General features: G+C 44.0%; 1 protein-coding gene across 1 annotated transcript in view; it reads left to right on the forward strand.

The window, feature by feature from the left end:
- The window catches only part of LOC124012896 (basic leucine zipper and W2 domain-containing protein 2-like), a 19,717-nt gene continuing 474 nt past the window's right edge, over positions 1–19,243 (forward strand). The window contains 13 exon segments of the mRNA XM_046326937.1: positions 1–147; positions 3,693–3,763; positions 5,230–5,406; positions 8,953–8,969; positions 8,971–9,060; positions 15,250–15,315; positions 15,491–15,626; positions 15,714–15,823; positions 16,086–16,256; positions 16,453–16,599; positions 17,079–17,217; positions 18,764–18,886; positions 19,117–19,243. The exon segment at positions 19,117–19,243 is cut by the window's right edge and continues 474 nt beyond it. Of these exon segments, the coding sequence (XP_046182893.1) occupies positions 3,700–3,763; positions 5,230–5,406; positions 8,953–8,969; positions 8,971–9,060; positions 15,250–15,315; positions 15,491–15,626; positions 15,714–15,823; positions 16,086–16,256; positions 16,453–16,599; positions 17,079–17,217; positions 18,764–18,886; positions 19,117–19,145 (1,269 nt within the window). The 5' untranslated portion in view covers positions 1–147; positions 3,693–3,699 and the 3' untranslated portion in view covers positions 19,146–19,243.

The raw sequence follows: 19,243 nt of genomic DNA on the forward strand, positions 1-19,243 counted from the left end.
ACTGCCTTGTTCAGGGGCAGAACGACAGATTTTTGCCTTGTCAGCTCAGGGATTCAATCTTGCAACCTTACGTTTAACTAGTCCAACGCTCTGACCACCTGCGTCACGAGGAGCCCGCCAGTTACGCGAATGCAGTAAGAAGCCAAGGTAAGTTGCTAGCTAGCATTAAACTTAATCAATCATAATGACTAGTTATAACTACACATGGTTGATGATATTACTAGTTTATCTAGCGTGTCCTGCGTTGCAAATAATCGATGCAGTGCACATTCACGAAAAAGGACTGTCGTTGCTCCAACGTGTACAAAACCATAAACACCAATGCCTTTCTTAAAATCAATACACAGAAGTATATATTTTTATCCCTGCATATTTAGCTAAAAGAAATCCAGGTTAGCAGGCAATATTAACCAGGTGAAATTGTGTCATTTCTCTTGCGTTCATTGCACGTAGACTCAGGGTATATGCAGCAGTTTGGGCAGCCGGGCTCATTGCGAACTAATTTTCCAGAATTTCACGTAATTATGACATAACATTGAAGGTTGTGCAATGTAACAGGAATATTTTGACTTAGGGATTTCACCCGAACGGTTCCGTATTTCACTGAAATAATAAATGTTTTGTTTTCGAAATAATAGTTTCTGGATTCGACCATATTAATGACCAAAGGCTCGTATTTCTGTGTGTTATTATGTTATAATTAAGTCTATGATTTGATAGAGCAGTTTGGCTGAGCGATGGTAGGCAGCAGCAGGCTCGTAAGCATTCATTCAAACAGCACTTTCGTGCGTTTTGCCAGCAACTCTTCGCAAGCACAGCGCTGTTTATGACTTCAAGCCTATCAGCCTAATGGCTGGTGTAACCGATGTGAAATGGCTAGTTAGCGGGGTGTGCGCTAATAGCGTTTCAAACGTCACTCGCTCTGAGGCTTGGAGTAGTTATTCCCCTTGCCCTGCAAGGGCCGCGGCTTTTGTGGAGCGATGGGTAAACGCTGCTTCAAGTGTGGCTGTTGTCGATGTGTTCCTGGTTCGAGCCCATGTAGGGGCGAGGAGAGGGACGGAAGCTATACTGTTACACTGGCAATACTATAGTGCCTATAAGAACATCCAATAGTCAAAGGTATATGAAATACAAATGGTATAGAGAGAAATAGTCCTATAAATTCTATATTAACTACAACCTAAAACCTCTTACCTTGGAATACTGACATCTCATGTTAAAAAGAACCACCAACTTTCATATGTTCTCACGTTCTGAGCAAGGAACTCAAACGTTAGCTTTTTTACATGGCACATATTGCACTTTTATTTCTCCAACACTTTGTTTTTGCATTATTTAAACCAAATTGAACGTTTCATGATTTATTTTGATGTATTATATTAAATTAAAATAAGTGTTCATTCAGTATTGTTGTAATTGTCATTATTACAAATCAATGTAAAAAATAATAATAATAATTAAAAGGCCGATTAATCGGTATTGGCTTTTTTGGTCCTCCATGTATCGGTATCGGCGGTGAAAAATCATAATCGGTCGACCTCTAATCACGACGTAACACATGTGTGCCGTACAGAATCCGTCTGCCAGGGGTAGCGCTTCTCTCTCAGATGAATCTGCAGGTAGCAAACGATCCAGGTTAGCTATGTAACATTAGGCTATAACTAGCAAAGTAAATGGCTTTGAGATACGAATAATAAGATCATACACGTAACGTTAGCTAGCGAGTCATGTTATTCAACTATTACTATGCACCTGCAACAAAGAGAGCTCAGATGTGAATGCCTTTAGAATTTGGAATCAGGATATTTTCTACCTGTGGCCTGCAGTGTTTATATTTGTTGGCTTTATGTAGGCTACTTTTACATATTGGTAATGGCAATAGAAGTTACTAGATTTGTATCATTTTAATTTAGATGGCATTTTGATTGACCATGTGACATTTCATTTATAATAGTCTTCATATCTCAAAAGTAATGAAACTGTTCCACGAAAATGTGCATATGAGTATCATAACTTGCACGCAGATCAGTAGAAATGGTACGATAACTTGGCACTACAATTGAAAAAGGTTGCCGACCGCTGGTGTAGCCTATACCAGCAACTTCAGGAGCTTAATGGCAGAATCTGTGAAGGCCAGCAGCAGCGGGAGGAGGAGGGTCGGAACAGGTTTTTTCTTCTGGTTAGGCTGTATTTATATCTGGCTCCCTCTTTAGTAATTTGTCTTCATTTTTAATTGCAGTGCTTAAAGCATCAGACAAGCTCAGTAGCCTACATATAGCTGATTTTATTCAAACATATGGTGTGTTAAAATACAAGTTTAAACATTTTGACTAATCGATTGGTCGAAACCAAGATTATTTTTTTTAAAGTAGGGGACATCCCTAATGGCATGTCAACCATATTCAGAAGTTGTCTAAAGAACATCTGGATCTAGGACCAGGTTACTACAGTTTGCTCTTTGGAATCTCCTCCAGACAACATGTTTTGGTGTGGTACAGTAGATTATAAGATTCTTTAATCCCTTTGACCCTCTTGTACTGGCCTGTCTCACCGTCTGTCCCAAGGAGGACTGTGCACTCAGTGTCCAATTGTTAGTATCTCTCATTGGATCAGATGCAGTTAGCTTGTACCAACCGTGCATGTGTATCCCTGTGGTCATTCATGTCCTTTTTGTAATAAGAGAGACGGAGACTTGTGCTGTGTGGACGAGGACAAGTGTGAGTTGGCATACAATCTGTCAAGTTTTAGAACACCTACTCATTCAAGGATTTTCATTTATTTTTACTATTTTCTACATTGTAGAATAATAGTGAATACATCAAAACTATGAAATAAATTATATGGAATCATGTCGTAACCAAAAAACTAAAATTAGCCGCCATTTGCCTTGATGACAGCTCTTGGCATTCTCTCAACCAGATTCATGAGGAATGCTTTTCCAACGGTCTTGACGGAGTTCCCACATATGCTGAGCACTTGTTGGCTGTTTTTCCTTCACACTGTGGTCCAACTAATCCCAAACCATCTCAATTGGGTGGACGTTGGGTGATTGTGGAGGCCAGGTCATGATGCAGCACACCATCACTCTCCTTCTTGGTCAAATAGCTCTTACACAGCCTGGAGGTGTGTTTTTGGTCATTTTCCTGTTGAAAAATAAGTGATATTTCATAGTTTTTATGTCTTCACTATTATTCTAAAATGTAGAAAAGAGTAGAAATAAAAACCTTTGAATGAGGTGTGTCCAAACCTTTGACAGGTGTATAGTACAGGGCACAAGGTTGACAGACTGGACAAGTCTCAGACACTCACAGAGCATTAAGTGAATTCTTTCTCTAACTCACTGTCACTGCTAAGAGGGAATCACAGCTGGTAAGCATAGAGCTTTCAACTGACATCTGAAGATTTGCTGAAGGTTTGAGGTTTAATGAACTATTATTGAATTTGTTTGTCAACTATTAGTAAAATGTCACAGTACATTTTTGGGCATATTAACACATGTATAAATAACTTTACCATAGTAAATGTACGACATATTTATTAAGATATAGCCTAGAAATGATGTTGCGGACCGTTAAATATGGCACGTTGACAGAAACGAAGACATTCTGTCATTAAATGGAATGGTAGTGTTGTGTGTTCACCATGTTGTATATGGTCTGCTCATTTCCCATTTCTGGATTTGTTTTCCTCAGGACTTTTATGAATACCGGTAAGCAGCAGAAGCCAGTGCTAACAGGCCAGCGGTTCAAGACCAGGAAAAGGGGTGAGTTGCGTTACGACCACAGACGGCTGTCTACGTGCGATGTCAATGCCTAATGTTTACCACGTACAATATGTTGGCAAGACAACATGCATGGTGTTAAATTGCAATACCAATATCTTGTCAAGACAACAGACCGTGTTAAGTTGCAATACCAGATAATTGAACCAGTCTTTGAGACTCTAAAATGTCTTGATTATTTTTTAAGTTGTCAATGCACACTTGTAGCTCATATCTCTTCTATTAAGATCTGCTTCTTGGTAAGGGACCAGCAAAGGGATAGCAGGGTTCTCCTTTACGTTCCTCCTCTTCTCCTGTCTTCTCTCTTCTTCTGTCCTCTTCTCTCTCCTCTCCACACATAAACACCGACTATAAACACTCTTCGCTTCTAGGGTTCTGTTTCATCTCTCTGTTGTGGCTTGACATTCCCTCTTACACAATACCTACTGCAATGACTGGCTCCCAGTCATTAAGGTGTTGAAGTTTCTAGAATGTCACAGCATCGGTGTGTGACCAAGTCACACCTAGTCTCAGCGTGAGTGGAGCATGTCACTGTTGCTGACAGCATTGGCAGGACACAAGGCAGAGCTGAACTAGCCTTGTCCCAGATCTGTTTGTGGTGTTTTGGCAACTTCCAGGCATGACATCACAAACAAATCTAGGACCAGGCTATAGCTGAACTTCCTCCCAGTACAGTGGGTGTTGTTATGAACATTACTCACCGAGCAGAAGGACATGTAGTGTTGTAGGAACATTTCGTTCATACTCCGTGAGGCCCCTTGTTCATTCTCTTGATCAGTGTGTTGATACCCAGAGAGCTATTAATGAAGAGGACATCATTTGGACAATGTGTTCTTTGTGAAAAACACAGAGGATTAATCAGGGAGGCTAACCCTCCACCAGGCCAAATAGCAGCTAGTGTCCCATCACTGCAGTGTCCCTTGTCTTCATCACACATTGACTGGGGAACTGAATAGCTGACTGTGACGCTTCCAAATGTACCGCTGTAGCTATACAATATGTATTGACTTTTAGCCCTAGAGATCATTTTTGTAACTGACATTTTATTTTGGAGCAAAAATAAATGAAGCAAGTATTTTTTGTTGTTGGACATAAAAGAGTGTAAAAACACCAGCAAATCTGCTCCAAGTTATTTAAAGTTTGGAAATTTGTTCCAAAGTATTCCCACGCATAATAGAAAGATTTTATACAAATGTAAACTAGATTTGACATGATTTAGTCAAATATTATATATGTTTGGGCTTCTTACAGTCAATTTGAAATCTACAAATGATTTTTGTTCCGGTCCCCTGACCATCAGCTCTAGTTGAGGATCCCTGACATACGGTATATATTATGCATGGTTCACCATACCTTCTTTTCTGATGTTATCTGTGTTAGGGTTTGATAGACATTAGTGTACCTACAGTACAACACTGTCCTCCTCTGTCTTGTCCCTCCCCACCCAGATGAAAAGGAGAAGTTTGAGCCCACAGTTTTCAGAGACACAATTGTTCTGGGCCTCAACGAAGCAGGAGGAGACCTCGATGCTGTAGCTAAGTTCTTGGACGTTACCGGTTCCCGACTCGACTACCGTCGCTATGCCGACACCCTCTTCGACATCCTCATCGCTGGGAGCATGCTGGGTGAGTGGAAGAGTGTAGTGAATTTAGCAGGCAGCGCAACCGGGACTCAAACCCAGGTCCCAGGACTGTCCGTCCACCTTCTTAGCCATTAAGAGGTCTGCACCACTTGATGATGTCGCTAGGTGTTATATTAAGGTAGCTACAGTGTTATGGGTATCTGCACGGTGTCAGCTCAGTGGTGGAACATCATGGTCCTTTGTATCAGCACTGTGCACAGTGTTACTGTCCCCCAGTGTCCATCCATGAACCAGCTGATCGCAGTAACCGGGCTGTCCATTCAGGCAAGGACAAATTTACAAACAGATCACAGCTGGCTTTGTCAGATTATCAGGGTCATTTCCCATAATCAAAGACATCCGGGAGAGACTGTTCTTCAGTAGACTGCAGGCACCCGCATGAACCCTAGTGGGTACCATATCGCTGGATCAGAAAGGAGAACTTTGTTAGAACATAAGGCAGGAATGGAAAATTGTACACTCTCTGTACTAGGCTTTAGAAATGTAATTCATGCCCAAATACACACTATCTTTCTTGCACACACACATTCACACACGCTCATTCACATCCTGACATGTTTAATCTGTGTAGATTTAGTTGCTGTCTGTCTCTATCCAGCTCATACACACGTGCACACACGCATGCAAACACACGCAGGACTCTCTGCCAGGCCTGTGTCAGTCTCTGCATGTCAATCCCCATTAGAGATAACAGGTTTACCCTGGTCCTATAGTCCTATAATAAGACCCTGGCAGGGAGAGACCAGGGATACAGATGTAGGCTCTTAATTTGATTTATTTCGTAACAGCTAAATAATCCTGCAGCAACAGGATTTGACCGTTTTTTGCTTGATCGGTAATGTTGCTTGATCGGTTCTAAGGCTATTAGCTGGCAAAAGAGGCTACAAGAAAAGTGGAACACTTAATATAACTGTGTTAGTGTGGGTTTTCAATAAATTTATCACAAAGCTCATCTGCATTTCCTGGGATGAAGAAAAATTCTCAGCAAAAGGAGTGATCAGATTAAGATCCTACAGCTGAACCTGGTAATCCACCAAAATAAACCATCCTCTCAGGGAACCAGATTAGCCTTAAATTTAGCATGGAGGATTAGCTCCTGGTTCACACTTCACACACATGCACTCGTGAAGGCAACAAATGCAGCAAATTCAGACACACACAAAACAGTTTAGTTTGATTGTATTGTTAATCCACAACAGTCCTTAAAAATGGATTCAAAGTCAACCACGATTGACAAAGCATTAGATACAGGTTGCAGTTTGGACTAGAGGTCGACCGATTATGATTTTTCAACGCCGATACCGATTTTTGGAGGACCCCCCCCCCCAAAAAAAACCCCTCTCCCGATTATTCGGCCAATTTTTATTTTATTTATTTGTAATAATGACAATTACAACAATACTGAATTAACACTTATTTTAACTGTTAATATAATACATCAATAAAAATCAATTCAGCCTCAAATAAATCATGAAACATGTTCAATTTGGTTTAATAATGCAAAAACAAAGTTTTGGAGAAGAAAGTAAAAGTGCAATATGTGCCATGTAAAAAAGCTAACGTTTAAGTTCCTTGCTCAGAACATGAGAACATATGAAAGTTGGTGGTTCCTTTTAACATGAGACTTCAATATTTCAAGGTAAGAGGTTTTATGTTGTCGTTAATATAGTATTTATAGGACTATTTCTCTCTCTACCATATTCCATATACCTTTGACTATTGGATGTTCTTATAGTCACTTTAGTATTGCCAGTGTAACAATATAGCTTCCGTCCCTCTCCTCGCTCCTACCTGGGCTCGAACCAGGAACACATCGACAACAGCCACCCTCGAAGCTGCGTTACCATTGCAGATCAAGTCTCAGAACGAGTGACATTTGAAACGCTATTAGCGCACACCCCATCAGTTACACCAGCCTAATCTCGGGAGTTGATAGGCTGGAAGTCATAAACAGCGCAATGCTTGAAGCAGAGGGAAGAGCTGCTGGCAAAATGCACGAAAGTGCTGTTTGAATGAATGCTTACGAGCCTGCTGCTGCCTACCACCGCTCAGTCAGACTGCTCTATCAAATCATAGACTTAATTATAATATAATAACACACAGAAATACGAGCCTTTGGTCATTAATATGGTCGAATCCGGAAACTATCATTTTGAAAACAAAACGTTTATTATTATCGCATATACCCTGACTCAACACAAGAGAAGTGACACATTTTCACCTGGTTAATATTGTCTGCTAACCTGGATTAAAAAATTAAAAATATATACTTCTGTGTATTGATTTTAAGAAAGGCATTGATGTTTATGGTTAGGTACACGTTGGAGCAACGACAGTCCTGTAACGGCGTTCTTCGTTTGTGGAAAGAGAGTCGGACCGAAATGCAGCGTGGTAGTTACTCATGACTTTAATGAATGAAGAGCGAAACATGAAATAACTTATACATATACAAAACAACAAACGGAACGTGAAACCTAATACAGCCTATCTGGTGAACACTACACAGAGACAGGAACAATCACCCACGAAATACAAAGCGAAACCAGGCTACCTAAATACGGTTCCCAATCAGAGACAACGAGAATCACCTGACTCTGATTGAGAACCGCCTCAGGCAGCCAAGCCTATACAACACCCCAAATCAGCCGCGATCCCAAATACAAAAACCCCAATACAAAATACAACAACATAATCCCATGTCACACCCTGGCCTGACCAAATAATTAAAGAAAACACAAAATACTAAGACCAAGGCGTGACAAGTCCTTTTTCCGCAAATGCCACCGCATCAATTATATACAACGCAGGACACGCTAGATAAACTAGTAATATCATCAACCATGTGTAGTTAACTAGTGATTATGATTGATTGATTGTTTTTATAAGATAAGTTTAATGCTAGCCAGCAACTTACCTTGGCTTCTTTCTGCATTCGCGTAACAGGTAGGCTCCTCGTGGAGTGCAATGTGAAGCAGGTGGTTAGAGCGTTGAACTAGCGTTAGTTAACTGGAAGGTTGCAAGATTGAATCCCGGAGCTTACAAGGTAAAAATCTGTCGTTCTGCCCCTGAACAGGGCAAGACACTGTTCCTAGGACGTCATTGAAAATAAGAATGTGTTCAAAACAATTTAAATCGGTGTCCAAAAATACTGATTTGGATTGTTATTACAAACTTGAAATCGGCCCTAATTAATCGGCCATTCCGATTAATCGGCCAACCTCTAGTTTGGACTCTAAGCCCTCATATACTGTATCCTCAAACAAGAACGGATTAAAACATTGAATCAGGCTGCATCAAGAGTCATCCATTTACAACTAGATGACAGACATGTTATACATACATGATGTTTTTGTCAGATATAGCAGACGGTCTTATTCAGAGCGACTTACAATCAGTGTATTCCACTAAACTGGTAAAAGACACTTTCTTACCAATCTTACAAGTAAAACCTAGCCTTTGAATTTCATGAAAGGCCCATGCAACCAGGATTTAACCTTTAACCCTGGTGGCTTTCATTTTTGTCTCTCAGCTCCCGGTGGTTCACAATGAGCTTGATGAGGGAGACAAGGCCAAGGTGACGGAACATTGTGTGTTTACCACCGAGGAGAACCATGCTAACCTCCGCCGCTATGCTCAGGTTGGTACAAACGCACACAATGTCTCTGGTCGTACATTTGGCAGGAGGTTACCTTTGACTCAGTTTCCACCTCATTTTTAGGCAGTTTCCACAGCCTGTCTCCTCTTTTGACCATGTCACCCTCACCTTCCCCTTTCTCAATAGGCAGGCTATGCTCACCTCATCTTTACTAGTCAATGCTTTTCTTCCAGTCTGGGTAACCTCATTGTTCTCTCCCTCCAAGTCTCCAGTGACCACTACCTTCTATCCTTTTCTCTCTGTTTAGGGTCAGTCACAGTGGTCAGGTATTCTGCCCTGTGTACTCGGATGTTTAGGGTCAGTCCCAACCTTCAGGTATTCTCCACTGTGTACTCTCTCCTCTTCCATCCATCATCTCTTGGTCTGGTCAAACCTTCTGCCACTGTGTACTCTCTGTTTAGGGTCAGTCACAGTGGTCAGGTATTCTGCCACTGTGTTCTCTCTGTTTAGGGTCGTCACAGTGGTCAGGTATTCTGCCATTGTGTACTCTCTGTTTAGGGTCAGTCCAGTGGTCAGGTATTCTGCCACTGTGTTCGACTCATTTTAGGGCTCACAGGTCAGGTATTCTGCCACTGGCAGCCGGGCCAGTCACAATGGAGGAATTCTGCCACTGTGGACTCTGTTTAGGGCATCCAGTGGTCCTATTCTACATTTTCCTCCTCTGTCTCTAGGGTCAGTCAAACCAGGTATTCTGCCACTGTGTTTCAAGCATCTGCCAGTCTAACAGTGGTCAGGTATTCTGCCACTTCTCCTCTCTGTTTGAATCCAGTGGTCCCAGGTATTCTGCCACTGTTCTCTCTGCAGATGAGGGTCAGTCACATTTGGAAAGGTATTCTGCCACTGTTCCTCGTTTGCTAGGGTCAGTCACACTGGTCAGGTATTCTGCCACTGTTCTGCTCTGTTTAGGGTCAGTCACAGTGGTCAGGTATTCTGCCACTGTGTACTCTCTGTTTAGGGTCAGTCACAGTGGTCAGGTATTCTGCCACTATGTACTCTCTGTGTAGGGTCAGTCCAGTGGTCAGGTATTCTGCCACTGTGTACCTCTGTTTCGGTCAGTCAAGTGGTCAGGTATTCTGCCACTGTGTACTCTCCGTCTTCAAGGCCAGTCACAGTGGTCAGGTATTCTGCCACTGTTCCCTCTGTTTAGGGTCAAGTCACAATGGTCAGGTATTCTGCCCTGTGTTTCTCTTTTCTCACAAAATTCTGCCACTGTGTTCTCGTCTGTTTGGTCAGTCACAGTGGTCAGATATTCTGCCACTGTGACCTCTGTCCAGGGTCAGTCATTTCATTAGATTTAAGTCATTCAACTGAGACTGCTCGCTCTTATCAGAGCGACTTACAAATTCCTCTGCATTCATCCTTATGACATCCAGTGGGACAGTCACTCTCCACCCTAACAATAGTGCATCTAAAACTTAGGGGTGGGGTGAGAGGGATTACTTAACCTATCCTAGGTATTCCTTAAAGAGGTGGGGTTTCAGGTGTCTCCGGAAGGTGGTGATTGACTCCGCTGTCCTGGCTCTGTCGTGAGGGAGTTCACATGGTTCCATCATTGGGGGCCAGGGAGCGAACAGTTTTGACTGGGCTAATCTTCTCCTCAGTGGTAGGGAGGCCCCAGAGGTGGATGACCAGGTGGCCCTTGTTTGCATGTGTAGCAGACATATCAGTGTGGATGACGGATCACCATCTCACAGCTCCTGAGCACCATGGTCTTGCAAGACGGAGCTGCTCTTCCTGGAAGCCAGTGGAAGACTGAGGAGTTCCATGATCTGAGAGAACTTGGGAAGGTTGACAACGGGCTTGTGTTCTGGATGAGTTGAAGGGGTTTAATGGCACAGGCAGGGAGCCCAGCCAACAGCGAGTTGCAGTAATCCAGACGGGAGATGTCATCTCCCAAGTGCCTGGAGGCGGTGTTCCTGGATTAGGACCTGTGCCGCTTCCTGTGTGAGGCACTTGGGTCTGGATTACTCTGCGGATGTTGTAGAGCATGAACCCCTGCCTGGGCCATTAAACCCCTACAACTCATCCAGAACGCCGCAGGGTGTAGTGTTCAGGACCTTCCCAAGTTCTTCACTCTGGGAGGAGGACACAATGGAGTTCTCCACTGGCTTCCAGATCATGGAACGGGCAGTCCTTCCCCGGGAGGAAGACCATGGTGTCTTGCCGACGGTTCAGCTTGAGGTGGTGATCCGTCACCACACTGATATGTCTCCAGGCTCTGATCAGGCCCTGGTCACCCAAAGGGGGAAAGGGAAGATTAATTGTGTGTCGTCTGCATAGCAATGATAAGAGAGACCATGTGAGGTTATGACAGAGCCAAGTGACTTGGTGTCTAGCGAGAATAGGAGAGGGCCAAGAACAGAGCCCTGGGGGACACCAGTGGTGAGAGCGCGTGGTGAGGAGACACAGCCCAGATTCTCGCCACGCCACCTGGTAAGCGACCTTCAGGTAGGACGAAACCCCACCTCTTTAAGCGTAGGATAAAGTAATCCTTCTCAGATCCCCCCTTAAAATATTTAGATGCACTATTGTAAAGTGGCTGTTCCACTGGATCTGATGGTTCACAGTTGAAGTCGCTCTGGATAAGATCTGCTAAAGGATTAAATGCAAATGTAAATGTTTTAGTCAGATTTGCGGAGCGGTCTTATTCAGAGGCGACTTACAGTCTCAGTTGAATTCCAGTCTTGAAAACTGATTTGGTAAAAGTCATTCAGAGAGAGATCGGGACAAGCTAAAACGGCACGTTAAGAGTTTTGGAGAGAAAAGAAAGCCCATGGATACTGGTCTGTAATTGTTGACATCGGAGGGATCGAGTGTAGGTTTTTTCAGAAGGGGTGCAACTCTCGCTCTCTTGAAGACGGAAGGGACGTAGCCAACGGTCAGGGATGAGTTGATGAGCGAGGTGAGGTAAGGGAGAAGGTCTCCGGAAATGGTCTGGAGAAGAGAGGAGGGGATAGGGTCAAGCGGGCAGGTTGTTGGGCGGCCGGCCGTCACAAGACGCGAGATTTCATCTGGAGAGAGAGGGGAGAAAGAGGTCAGAGCACAGGGTAGGGCAGTGTGAGCAGAACCAGCGGTGTCGTTTGACTTAGCAAACGAGGATCGGATGTAACCTCCGACCTTCTTTTCAAAAGGTTGGTACAGTCATCTGCAGAGAATGTCTCTAGGGGTCGGAGGATTTGGAGGAGGAGGAAGTGGCAGCTCAGTTTCCTCATTTTGTAGGCAGTGCTTGGAACAGCGTGGTAGAAAGTGGCTTTAGAGCAGAGACAGAGGAGGAAATTGTAGAGAGGAGGGAGTCTGAAAGGATGCCAGGTCCTGCAGGGGTCACAGTGATCAGGTATTCTGCCACTGTGTTCTTTCACAGTGGTCAGGTATTCTGCCACTGTGTACTCTCTGTTTAGGGTCAGTCACAGTGGTCAGGTATTCTGCCACTGTGTCTCTCTGTTTAGGGTCAGTCACAGTGGTCAGGTATTCTGCCACTGTTCTCTCCCTGTTTAGGGTCAGTCACAGTGGTCAGGTATTCTGCCATTGTGTTCTCTCTGTTTAGGGTCAGTCACAGTGGTCAGGTATTCTGCCACTGTGTACTCTCTGTTTAGGGTCAGTCACAGTGGTCAGGTATTCTGCCACTATGTACTCTCTGTTTAGGGTCAGTCACAGTGGTCAGGTATTCTGCCACTGTGTACTCTCTGTTTAGGGTCAGTCACAGTGGTCAGGTATTCTGCCACTGTTCTCTCTGTTTAGGGTCAGTCACAGTGGTCAGGTATTCTGCCACTGTGTTCTCTCTGTTTAGGGTCAGTCACAGTGGTCAGGTATTCTGCCACTGTGTACTCTCTGTTTAGGGTCAGTCACAGTGGTCAGGTATTCTGCCACTGTTCTCTCTGTTTAGGGTCAGTCACAGTGGTCAGGTATTCTGCCACTGTGTTCTCTCTGTTTAGGGTCAGTCACAGTGGTCAGGTATTCTGCCACTGTTCTCTCTGTTTAGGGTCAGTCACAATGGTCAGGTATTCTGCCACTGTGTTCTCTCTGTTTAGGGCCAGTCACAATGGTCAGGTATTCTGCCACTGTGTTCTCTCTGTTTAGGGTCAGTCACAGTGGTCAGGTATTCTGCCACTGTGTACTCTCTGTTTAGGGTCAGTCACAGTGGTCAGGTATTCTGCCACTGTGTACTCTCTGTTTAGGGCCAGTCACAGTGGTCAGGTATTCTGCCACTGTTCTCTCTGTTTAGGGTCAGTCACAGTGGTCAGGTATTCTGCCACTGTTCTCTCTGTGTAGGGTCAGTCACAGTGGTCAGGTATTCTGCCACTGTTCTCTCTGTTTAGGGTCAGTCACAGTGGTCAGGTATTCTGCCACTGTGTCTCTCTGTTTAGGGTCAGTCACAGTGGTCAGGTATTCTGCCACTGTGTACTCTATGTTTAGGGTCAGTCACAGTGGTCAGGTATTCTGCCCTGTGTACTCTCTGTTTAGGGTCAGTCACAGTGGTCAGGTATTCTGCCACTGTGTACTCTCTGTTTAGGGTCAGTCACAGTGGTCAGGTATTCTGCCACTATGTACTCTCTGTGTAGGGTCAGTCACAGTGGTCAGGTATTCTGTCACTGTGTACTCTCTGTTTAGGGTCAGTCACAGTGGTCAGGTATTCTGCCACTGTGTATTCTCTGTTTAGGGTCAGTCACAGTGGTCAGGTATTCTGCCACTGTGTTCTCTCTGTTTAGGGTCAGTCACAGTGGTCAGGTATTCTGCCACTGTGTTCTCTCTGTTTAGGGTCAGTCACAGTGGTCAGGTATTCTGCCACTGTGTACTCTCTGTTTAGGGCCAGTCACAGTGGTCAGGTATTCTGCCACTGTTCTCTCTGTTTAGGGTCAGTCACAGTGGTCAGGTATTCTGCCACTGTTCTCTCTGTGTAGGGTCAGTCACAGTGGTCAGGTATTCTGCCACTGTTCTCTCTGTTTAGGGTCAGTCACAGTGGTCAGGTATTCTGCCACTGTGTACTCTCTGTTTAGGGTCAGTCACAGTGGTTAGGTATTCTGCCACTGTGTACTCTCTGTTTAGGGTCAGTCACAGTGGTCAGGTATTCTGCCACTATGTACTCTCTGTGTAGGGTCAGTCACAGTGGTCAGGTATTCTGCCACTGTGTACTCTCTGTTTAGGGTCAGTCACAGTGGTCAGGTATTCTGCCACTGTGTACTCTCTGTTTAGGGTCAGTCACAGTGGTCAGGTATTCTGCCACTGTGTTCTCTCTGTTTAGGGTCAGTCACAGTGGTCAGGTATTCTGCCACTGTTCTCTCTGTTTAGGGTCAGTCACAGTGGTCAGGTATTCTGCCACTGTTCTCTCTGTTTAGGGTCAGTCACAGTGGTCAGGTATTCTGCCACTGTTCTCTCTGTGTATGGTCAGTCACAGTGGTCAGGTATTCTGCCACTGTTCTCTCTGTTTAGGGTCAGTCACAGTGGTCAGGTATTCTGCCACTGTGTACTCTATGTTTAGGTTCAGTCACAGTGGTCAGGTATTCTGCCACTGTGTACTCTCTGTTTAGGGTCAGTCACAGTGGTCAGGTATTCTGCCACTGTGTACTCTCTGTTTAGGGTCAGTCACAGTGGTCAGGTATTCTGCCACTATGTACTCTCTGTGTAGGGTCAGTCACAGTGGTCAGGTATTCTGTCACTGTGTACTCTCTGTTTAGGGTCAGTCACAGTGGTCAGGTATTCTGCCACTGTGTATTCTCTGTTTAGGGTCAGTCACAGTGGTCAGGTATTCTGCCACTGTGTACTCTCTGTTTAGGGTCAGTCACAGTGGTCAGGTATTCTGCCACTGTGTACTCTCTGTTTAGGGTCAGTCACAGTGGTCAGGTATTCTGCCACTGTGTACTCTCTGTTTAGGGTCAGTCACAGTGGTCAGGTATTCTGCCACTGTGTACTCTCTGTTTAGGGTCAGTCACAGTGGTCAGGTATTCTGCCACTGTGTACTCTCTGTTTAGGGCCAAATATCATTCTAGTTTGCTCTGTCTTTTTGTTAATTCATTCCAATGTGTCAAGTAATTATCCTTTTGTTTTCTCATGATTTGGTTGGGTCTAGTTGTGTTGCTGTTCTCACGCTGTCTCGCTCTCTCTCACTGTCTCCCTTCCAGCCCTCTGTCTGTGACTGAATCTCATGTCCCTCTGTGCGACTTTGTGTTTCTCTAGGTTTTTAACAAGCTTATCAGGAGGTACAAGTACCTGCAGAATGCCTTTGAGGAGGAAATCAAAAAGGTAAAGTATTCACAGGAAATACTCTCATGTGAAGTCCCTAACTGATCTACTTCAGTTTTTCATTCTCCTAAGTACTTCTGGTGATGTCATATCTTAAGGTGTTTAGGCATTTTGTATCTATTTTCTTTAGTTTACATAATTGTCTTGATTGATTGATTGATTTTATCGTGTGTAGCTTTTGCTGTTCCTGAAGGCATTCAGTGAATCAGAGCAAACCAAACTGGCTATGTTGACTGGTATCCTATTGGCTAATGGCACTCTGCCCCCGCCCATCCTCACCAGCCTCTTCAGCGACAATGTTGTCAAGGAAGGTGAGTGTGTGTAGGGGGGGTTTGATTTCTTGAGGCATATATTTATAGCTTCTTCCAAGTTGTTCTCTTATTCTTGGTATATTGCAGGTATCTCTGCGTCCTTTGCGGTGAAACTGTTCAAGGCATGGATATCTGAGAAAGATGCCAATGCAGTCACCTCAGCCCTGAGGAAGGCTAACCTGGATAAGAAACTCCTGGTAAGAAACCCTTTAGGCAGTTAGCCTAGAGCAGTAATTTCCAACCTGATGTTAAAAAAAGACTTGGTGGTTCTCAAGAGCGTTTGACAGTGATTTGGTAGTCCCCGAAATGGAAAAGGTTGGGAACCACTTGCCTAGAGGTTAGAGAGCCTCTTTTATTGTGCTCCTATTCTATTTCAGCCACAAGAGGGGGCTGTTGTGTCAATTTTTAGGGTTGAAGATCAATGGAAGTTGTTTGAGCCTCGACTTGTTGTTTCTCTAGGAGCTGTTTCCTGCCAGCAAGCAGAACGTGGAGCATTTCTCCAAGTACTTCAATGAGGCGGGGCTAAAGGAACTGTCAGACTTCATGCGTGTGCAGCAGTCTCAGGGAACACGCAAGGAGCTACAGAAAGAACTGCAGGAGCGTCTCTCTCAGGACTGCCCCATACGAGAGGTACAGTACCAGATGCCATGTCCTGCCGTTGTACACTTGAACAAGCGCCAATATAGCTGCATTTGCGCCTCACCCTGTGTTTCCAACCCTTCATTGGAGTGTGTTTATCTCTGGGTTGGGTTATATAAGCAAAAATAATACATTCCATTCTCCACAAGATAATGGACAGTCAAGAGTTATTATTCTGTGGTTCTAGATGGTGGTGTATGTGAAGGAGGAGATGAAGAGGAGTGCTCTCCAGGAGCAAGCTGTGATTGGTCTGCTGTGGAACATTCTCATGAATGCTGTGGAGTGGAACAAGAAGGAGGAGTTGGTCACCGAGCAAGCCCTCAAACACCTTAAAGTATGTTATCATAACATCAACCATTAATAACATAAATCACTCCTAACCTAACCACTCTATAACAATATGAGAGCTGGTCACTGGAGGCCCTCAAACACCTTAAAGTATGTTATCATAACATCAACCATTAATAACATAAATCACTCCTAACCTAACCACTCTATAACAATATGAGAGCTGGTCACTGGAGGCCCTCAAACACCTTAAAGTATGTTATCATAACATCAACCATTAATAACATAAATCACTCCTAACCTAAAACCACTCTATAACAATATGAGAGCTGGTCACTGGAGGCCCTCAAACACCTTAAAGTATGTTATCATAACATCAACCATTAATAACATAAATCACTCCTAACCTAACCACTCTATAACAATATGAGAGCTGGTCACTGGAGGCTCTCAAACACCTCGAACACTGACATCAACCAGGAATGAATGACTTTGTTTATGGGGTGTGTATCCTCTCCCCTCCAGCATTATGCCCCCCTGCTAGCAGCGTTCAGCACCCAGGGCCAGTCAGAGCTGGTGCTGCTACTGAGGATCCAGGAGTACTGCTATGACAATATCCACTTCATGAAGTCCTTCTCCAAGATAGTGGTGCTCTTCTACAAAGGTCAGTATTATCTTATACAGAACACTGTTTCACACAATTTCTCTGTAGAAAAAGAAAGGGTCTCTCTTTCATTTGTCTTAGTAGTCAGGTTGCAGTCAATTGCATTTCAATTTAGGAAGTAAACTGAAATTTCAATATCAGAGTGCATTCGGATTTTGTTACGTTACACCCTTATTCTAAAATGGATGAAATGGATTTTGTTCATCAATCTACACACAATACCCCATAATGACAAAGTGAAAACAGGTTTTTAGACATTTTTGAAAATGTAGAAAACATTTTTTTAAATGTATTTACATAAGTATTCAGACCCTTTGCTATGAGACTTGAAATTGAGTTCAGGTGCATCCTGTTTCCATTAATCATCCTTGAGATGTTTCTACTACTTGATTGGAGTCCTCCTGTGGTAAATTCAATTGATTGGATTCAATTGATTGGACATGATTTGGAAAGGCACACACCTGTCTATAAAAGGTCCCACAGTTAACCTGTCAGAGCAGAAACCAAGCCATGAAGTCAAAGGAATTGTTTGTAGAGCTCCGACAGGAGTGTCGGCACAATTCTGGGGATGGGTACCAAAACATTTCTGCGGCTTTGAAGGTCCCCAAGAACACAGTGGCCTCCATTCTTTAATGGAAGAAGTTTGGAACCACCAAGACTCTTCCTAGAGCTGGCCGCCTGGCCAAACTGAGCAATTGGGGGAGAAGGGCCTTGGTCAGGGAGGTGACTAAGAACCCAATGGTCACTCTGGCAGAGCTCTAGAGTTCCTCTGTGGAGATAATTGTCCTTCTGGAAGATTCTCCCATCTCTGCGGTACTCCACCAATCAGGCCTTTATGATTAAGTGGCCAGGCGGAAGCAACCCTTCGTAAAAGGCACATGACAGCCCGCTTGGAGTTTGAAACAAGATTCTCTGGTCTGATGAAACCAACATTCAATTCTTTGGCCTGAAAGCCAAGTGTCTGGAGGAAACCTGGAACCATCCCTACGGTAAAGCATGGTGGTGGAGGCATCATGCTGTGGGGATGTTTTCAGCGGCAGGGATTGGGAGACTAGTCAGGATCGGCAAAGTACAGAGATCCTTGATGAAAACCTGCTTCAGAGCGCTCAGGACCTCAGGCTGGGGCGAAGGTTCACCTTCCAACAGACATCGACCCTAAGCACACAGCCAAGACAACGCAGGAGTAGCTTTGGGACAAGTCTCTGAATGTCCTTGTATCCCAGCCAGAGTCCGGTCTTGAACCCAATCTAACATCTCTGGAGAGACCTGAAAATAGCTGTGCAGCAACGCTCCCCATCCAACCTGACAGAGCTTGAGAGGATCTGCAGAGAAGAATAGGAGAAACTCCCAATATAGGTGTGCCAAGATTGTAGCATCATACCAAAGACTCAAGGCTGTAATAGCTGTCAACGGTGCTTCAACAAAGTACTGAGTAAAGGGTCTGAATACTTATGTAAATCTGATATTTCCATTTTTTTTATACACTGTAACTTCTCCTTGTGGTGCTATGCTAATTGTGCCTGTTCTCTCTCCTCTCTCCACCCAGCTGACGTTTTGAGTGAGGAGGCCATTCTGAGGTGGTACAAAGACACTCACACCACCAAAGGGAAAGGTGTCTTTGTCGAGCAGATGAAGAAGTTTGTTGAGTGGCTGCAAAATGCAGAAGAAGGTAACGTTTACATTTAAATACAGGTTAAAGGTTACAGTTACAGGTAACCTAATCAATAACTGAATAGAAAAACATTGCATTTTCAGAAAATTATTGTTGAATCAATGAAACTGGACTATTAACATTCAATAGACTTCCTGTTGGGCTGTAATGTGCTCTAAACTGTAATTCCTGTTTTCATCAGTAAGAGTAGCTGTTTAGTAGTTCTCCTTGTTTATTTTCCCCTGTAGAGTCTGAGTCTGAGGGAGAGGAGGACTAGAAGACCGACTCAGCAAGGAGTTTGTCTGTAACTCTGAAGTCTGCTGCATCCTGTGGCCCTGTATGTCAGTCAGTCCCCATGTTGCATAGTACGTGTTT

The sequence above is a fragment of the Oncorhynchus gorbuscha genome, linkage group LG24, assembly GCF_021184085.1.
Source record: "Oncorhynchus gorbuscha isolate QuinsamMale2020 ecotype Even-year linkage group LG24, OgorEven_v1.0, whole genome shotgun sequence".
In the NCBI taxonomy this organism is placed as follows: Eukaryota; Metazoa; Chordata; class Actinopteri; order Salmoniformes; family Salmonidae; genus Oncorhynchus; species Oncorhynchus gorbuscha.